The 7,326-nt window shown below is 41.5% G+C and overlaps 1 protein-coding gene across 1 annotated transcript in view; it reads right to left on the reverse strand.

Annotated features, from left to right (window-relative positions):
• Positions 1-1,812: 1,812 nt before the first annotated feature.
• LOC311058238 (gamma-aminobutyric acid receptor subunit pi) overlaps positions 1,813-7,326 on the reverse strand; it is a gene marked incomplete at its 3' end in the record, with an annotated part of 17,299 nt that continues 11,785 nt past the window's right edge. Inside the window, exons 5-8 of the mRNA XM_084075606.1 lie at positions 5,369-5,506; positions 4,944-5,096; positions 2,756-2,946; positions 1,813-2,199 (exon numbers count right to left, since the gene is read on the reverse strand). Of these exons, the coding sequence (XP_083931732.1) occupies positions 1,813-2,199; positions 2,756-2,946; positions 4,944-5,096; positions 5,369-5,506 (869 nt within the window). The remainder of the gene's footprint in view (positions 2,200-2,755; positions 2,947-4,943; positions 5,097-5,368; positions 5,507-7,326) is intronic.

The raw sequence follows: 7,326 nt of genomic DNA on the forward strand, positions 1-7,326 counted from the left end.
TTAAAATCTTTGGCTCTGGTTCTCAGTACTGGCAGTGAAACCATTACCTGAAGTGAAAACCCCCACGCATGCCTCATCTTGCCGTGGTACGCCTCGCACAACAGAGGGTGATAGCGTAAGGAATAGAAGGAAATATGCTCATATTACTTCCAAGCGTTTTTCCGACTGATATTGACATCCTGACGAAATACCACGAGAGTCCTTTCATCCGTATTCAAGTCACTCCACAAACCACTCCAAAACACATCTAACACATAAAGTTTCGACTAGTACTAGTCAGTACTGTATGGACTACAAAAGTACAGTGAAAAACACTACCAGCAGCACTTACTGTAAGAGACATACTGCATAATACAGTATGATAGGCTACCTGTCTGCACAGGTGGTGTTTGATCCATGCCATCATGTGTCCTGTTACTGTAGGGCTGTCAGCAGCCACCCCACTTATAAAACATAGTGAGACTGAACTGTATGTGATGAGAGACATGTATGTCCTTGTGGTGGCCTTCATTCAGACTGTACCTCCTTTATAGCAGTGAAGGGATCAAAAGGCCACTAGATTTATGAGAGAGATGGCAAGACAGAAGGTGAGTGAGAGGGCGTAATAGATTATTTATGTCCAGCTTTGCTAATCTAAATATTAGATGGAAACGGTACTGTAAGTACTGTATCAGTGAGTCTATCCATTTCAAAGAATCAAGCTGGTATATGGCCATTTTCTCATTCCGAACAATAGTAGAAAAAAAAGTATGGCAAATCATTCAATTACAGCTCTCATCTGGCAGTAACAGAATAACCTACTTTTTCAAATATGTAGCCTTTATTTTCCCTTAGTGAGAGGGTGATAAGTGTGCACGGCCGGACTGGTCAGCCAAACAAACAAATAAATCAGTGCAAGCTTTTTTCCTCAGAAAATATGGCAGCTGAAAAATCAGCACATGCCAATGTTCCACTGCACGGTTAACTGTCACGGCGAGTAACGTCGGCGCTGAATAATCGCCGTGTCGCATGCACAATACAGTTGCTGAGGATGGTTTGGGCAAATTCACAGCCGAGGGGAGACTCAAGTTTATCCGCACACAAAAGAACCAAAACACAGAGCAGAAAACAGCGACCTTTCAGAGTTCATGTAATGGCTAGGCCGGCTGTGTTTTTATCCAACTCCCTCCCGACACTGTCGGAAAATCCCACCAGGACTACCATTACAGTTCCTCGTTGACAGTAATGCTAATCTATTTATTCAATTAAAGAGTTCTTCAAAAGTTATATCCCCAATATATTCCCACAAAGACTAGAGTCTTTGTGGGAAAAAGGCATTTGTTGCTCATGGTTGGATAACCACATGCAACAACGAATGAAGGTGATAGTCTATTCTACATTATATATATAGAACATCAATTGATATGCCAAAACGACTGCTGCAAATGAGAGACAGAGATGGCCTTCTTACTGTGAGCAAAGACTTTCTTTTCTCTAGATGAATGATGGACCAAAATGTACACATTTCTTGTAATTCTTTGTAGTTTGTAGTAAAAAGAGCTGTAATAGAAGTGATTGGGTTACCTTTTGTTCACAACCAGCATGGTCCTGAACACAATCCGTATTATATGGTGAAATGTCCTTCTTCACTCCTTGGCCCAAATGTACAAAATAGCCACAATCGTTCAGAACACACATGAGCAAACATAATGCACACGCAAACAAACAAACATACATACATACAGGTACGTATAATAAAACCCACTTCCCTCCATCATAGACACTCTTACCTCACTCACACTCTCAGGGACACACACACCACTCTGCCGTGCACTAGAAGTACAAGTAGTATATCCAGTATAGCAGATTGACCATGACAAAGGACAGTGGGAAGGTGACTCTGGAGTAGTTGTCTATGTAGTGGGGGTTCTCCACGTGGCAGCAGTTCATGGCGCGGTGGAGGACCTTGCGGACCAGGGCCAGGGCAGTGAGGCAGCGGTTGGGGGCTTTCTCGGGGAGTCCCTCTGGCTTGGGCTCGCTGCCTGTGGGACTGGAGGGTCTGACGGTTAGTTCCGTGGCCCCGGCTGTGGAACCCGTTTGGGAGGTTGCGGCGGTGGCGTTCTCTTTGCGCTCCTTGCGCTTGACTCTGCTGGAGTCGCTGGCGATGGTGGTGACGAGGCCGTTCATCTCGTCCTCGAATTCCTGCATCCGTTGGCGGTACTGCCGGTGACACAGCGCAGTGATGAAGAAAAAGAGAAAAAAAGACTTGAGCGGTGACAGGGAGACCAATATGCTTATCTCTCGTTATTGTCTGAGACCAAAAACTAGGAACAATGAACTTGAACTTACCAAGAGAGGCTGGAGATGAAATTGAGGACTAAATGTGATGATGATAATGATGCTAATGGTGATGATGAGGAGGATGACAATGAAGATGACAAGGGTGATTGAAATAACTGAAATGACAGCATCGATGACGAAAATCCAAATTTGTCTTTGTTTCTTCTGTGAGATCTTTTCATAAGCCCCTTGTGGTCTTTTTGTATACCGTACTTTTAAAAACCTTTCTCTGATGTTTGTATTTTTCTAGTGACTTTTCGTTTTGTTTATGTTGGTTAGCTTTTCAGCGTCACTTGTCTTATTTGTCTTGTTATTGTGGAAATACATTTAAATATGCCATTATTATTATTATTATAATTATTATTATTAATACATTATTGTTATATACGGTCATTGAATGCTGACAATGACAACAATGACCTGATAAAGGACTCACCATGAGCATATTGGTGTCGGGGTGGTTGAGGGTGCAAAAGTGGGCCACGGCGTACTCGATTAGTGCTCCGAAGATGAAGCTGAAGCAGATACCCAGGTAGACATCGATGGCCTTGATGAAACAATTGGCATTGGGCAGCGAAGTCCTTGCTCCCATCATCAGAGTGGTCATCGTGAGCACTGTGGTTACTCCTGGTACAGAAAATGAGACAATGCACACCATTGTGGAGATCTTCTGGTTAACTGGCTCTGAGTACTGTATTTAGGGAAGATGTTTAACTTTTGGGATGATATTGTCAAAGGTCAATGTAACAGTTAAGACCATGGTCAACTGATGGTTGGGTTTTCATAAAACCTTGTGAGACTGATCAGTAGGCAATCTCAAACACATCTTTTTGGCTGAAAAGATCAAAGATCAGTCACAATCAAGGTCACAATCAGGAACGTTGAACAGGAGATGTTGATGCGGGCGGGCAGGGATTGCACCTCCAGTTCTAAAATGATATACTGGTATCCACCATCTGGAAACCCCCTGTGACAAAAGGGTTAGGGTCAGGCTACAATCTCCTCCTCCCTGAAATGGGGGAAAAAATCACCATCCTCTAGAAGAAAGCTCACCAAAGACTATTCTTTCTAAGGCAGCTTAGGAAACTTGGAGTGAGGTTGCAACAGATCTACAGGGCTGTAACAGAAAGTGTGCTCTCCTTCTCAATAACTGTGTTGTATGGCAATTCTACTGCCCATGAGAAAAAACTACTAGTCCGTGCACAGCTTAAAAAATTATTGGTTGTGAACTCATTAGGCATTATACCACATTTGCATCCAGTGGAGAAGCTTTAACATTATTTTTAAAAGACTCCATCCGCTATTAAATTATCTCCCTCCCGGTAAAAGACTACTCAGTATTAAGACCAGAACATCTCGCTTCCACAGTAGCACTTACCCCGAAGCAAATCCACATCCTAAATGCTGGTTGGATAAACTTGTAAAACCCCTTAAGCATGCATTTAAATTTGCCACTTTAAGGGCATGGGCCATGTGGTATGGCTGCATTCATTGAAGTATTGTAATAATAATTGTAATTTGTCGACGCTTCTATTATGTATTGTGTGGTCATGTTTACTGTTATCTATGAGCAAAGGGAAACCATTATAAATAAACTGTAAAGTTTATATGGCAATGAATTATTCAATCTTGAATCCATACTAAATGTTACTTTGAGCTCTACTGGTACATTATCATCAAAGAAAAAGCCCAAGGATTTAAAACTACACCTTTTTCCTGACATATGTTGGCCCACATTTTAGTTTAATGGAGTTTAATGGAATTCACAGTATGTACTGCAGTAACGGTAACTTTTTGTAGTTGTAGTTCCATATGTAATAAACAAAACATAGGGTCCAGTAAAAGCATGGCCTCAAACCATCTTTAGCATCTTTATAAATATTTGGTAACTAACTGTGCACTTTGAGAACAAAGAAAATAGGTGTACAGTTTGAGCTATTATACTGTAATACAGACCCCATTCAAATAGTGTCATAGCCCAGCAGGTTTTGCCCCTTTGAAACAAGGCTATGTAAAGAAGGAATGGATAGATACAAATGTCATTTGGAAGTGTTGTAAAAAACGAAACAAAAAAATACACCCAGGGAGGCAAAAGTGGATACATTTCTCAAATACATGTTTTAGGAAAATATGTGGTGCTACTCAGCTGTGTCTTTTTTTGCACAGCCCTTCCCCACATTGACAAACTGACAGCTTGTGGGCATGTTGACTAGAGTGGTGATAGTCTGTTGTCTTTAGCCAAATGGAAATAGCAACAACAACGATGCATACTGTAGATCGATTTTCAACTATGAACCGAACATTCATACACTCTTTATAAGTAACATTTTTACTTTTTATGGCCAGAGGTGCATCTGTTTCATGACATCATGCACATGGCAGCATGAGATGTTATTTATCTACTTTTGAGGGGACAGACATACTTACATAATTGGCCTTAAAGGCAAATTTATACTTTGTCACACGACCATTTAATTGTCACCCAACAAAAATGTTCAACTGAAATGAAAAAAAAGTTAATAGGGGAAAAACATCTTTGTTTAAATATGTAATTCTTTAGTCTTCTGACAATTGTCAAAAGGGCTGTGCAATGAAATTCAAATGATGTTTTATTGGTGGCCTACCTATACAGACACGTGCAGGGACAGAGGACTGAGAGATCCAGAAGGACACCCAGGACAGGACCACCAACAGGCTGGAGGGAACGTAAGTCTCCAAGATGAAGTACAAGATGCTCCTCTTCAGCTCAAAGTGGAAAACAAGCTTGGGGTACTGACCTGGGAGACAAAAAACACCATGCCAACAGAAAAACATAAAGACCGGAGTGCACCGAAACGGGTGACATTAGTGTAAATAATGGATAAGCTACACGTATATAATTGTCCTATAAGTACAGTAGCTACTGTACATTTGCAATGATCAATCAAATGCACCACTCAAGACATATCACTGCTAACTCACAGTTATAGGCTTCACAATAACACTCTAGACTAGTCCACAAGGAGAAGAAATTGAAAGGTGGATTGATTTTTAGGAGTTATGGTGTTACCAGTTTCATAGATTGCCTCAGAGACAGAGGTGTAATGGTCTTCCACTGTGTACTGAGCCAGTTTCAGCGTGTCTAATCCACTGACAGACTCATTCCCTCTGGTCCAATAGAACATAACATCATTGATGTTGTAGCCCCCTGCAGACAAGAGACACACAGATAAAGGAGATTCATTTAATTACCAACACAATTTTTGTTCACTAGTTATACAGTCAGTATGTACATCCTAGCAGGGAAAACAGTGCAATGCTCCAGGAATTATGGGTTTTAGTGCCTTGCTCGATGGCAGCTTTTGGACTCATTTTATAGATTATGCACATGACAACAACTTAAATAGTAAACTAATACTTAGTTGACCACAGTCGGCTCTGTACTTGGTCCGCTCTTTGTTTCCCTGTACACCAATCATTGAGAGATGGTCAACAGATGCTATTTGAATGAGGCAAGTTATCCTGAAGTATTGTTACTAGAGCTAGTTTAAATGCCCTTCAACAACAGAGCTCCAGCAAGAAGCAGACAGATGTCAGATGAATTCCTTACTTCAGTCTGCAATGTTTTATAGCTAAGGAGTGAACTGAACACACTAGCTGTGGGAAAATGCACCTGAAACTACTGAGGGGTCTCCTGTTGCCAAGCAACTAATTAATTGGGAGGATGTTCAGTTCATATACAGTACAAACATTTAACTTGGCAATAGGAACATAAAGGGACCACCATGGGAATGTAGCACAGGTGGGGTCCACCAAACCTACAATTAGAATGATCTGAAATATTGAACGATTTCTATTATTTCGTTATCATCATTTTACAAAATGATGATAACGTTTCATTTACACCGCTGTAGCTGCAGCCACAGAAAATTGAAAACGTATTTGACACTTGAAAACACAGCTCTGGTGTTCATTTACTTCCATCTGGCATAACAGACTAATCATCCATATTTCACCAGTCCCTAGAGAGCTCCACTCAGATAACCCAGTTAAAAGCTGGAACAAAAAGGCATGCAAAATGAACTGCTGTCAAAGCTGTAGATATCAGAGGAATCAGGAGAGAGCGATACATCTGTATCAGTGTGATGGATAATGAATGGTATAGGGAAAGCCTATATGTTGCAGTCCTCCATTTGATCTGTAGAGGGAGTTAGAGGATAGGAAATTAAAATGAAGCAGCTGAACCATGATTGATGAAGGATGATGTACAGCTCTTAATATACTGGTGTACATCAAATGCTAATTAGTTCACAACTGCTCTCCCCACTTAAAGTACCATGTTCTCTGGGTCATAACATGCACACAATCTAAGGGGTCATAAATAATTGTGTCTATTGTGGCTATTATTATAGAGTAAACTGGGATGCAGCAAGCAAAAGTCCTGTGATGGGAGGCAATGGAGACTTTTGATGAGGAAAGCCCTTGTTCCCACTGTTTACCCCCCGTATTGTTATTGTTTTCCCATCACCAGTGCAGCTCATTATTTTTCTGACCTCAGGCTTTGATGGTAATGCACCAAATTGGGGACAAAACTAGGACACTCCGTCGTCATGTGCAACTGCATGGAAACTGTTACTGTACATCGCGCCTTCCCATTCCGGGAGTGTGTAGCGCATTCAACCTTGAACAGAGCCGTGCTGCCCCCATGGCCCGAAGTGGTGACAGTGAGCTAATACCTCCATGCACTTGCAGTGTCAAACGGGGGCATCTTTTGAAATTGCCACAGAGGCTTCCGGAACGTGTGTCAATCTGCGCGTTCCGCGTTGGCAGTGGTGGAAAAAGTACTCAAATTCTTTACTTAGTAAAAGTATATCAATACTGCAATGTAGAAATACTCCGTTACAAGTAAAACACCACTGCGTGTTGGTGAACGGAACGGAAGTGTCCTCTAACTTAAGTGTCCCTTTTCTCCTGTCAAGACTCACTAAATATTTTACTGCCGTCCTTATCTAAATGCCCTGCGCCAGC

This window comes from Gymnoscopelus microlampas (genome assembly GCF_963454915.1).
Source record: "Gymnoscopelus microlampas genome assembly, chromosome: 13".
Classification (NCBI taxonomy): Eukaryota; Metazoa; Chordata; class Actinopteri; order Myctophiformes; family Myctophidae; genus Gymnoscopelus; species Gymnoscopelus microlampas.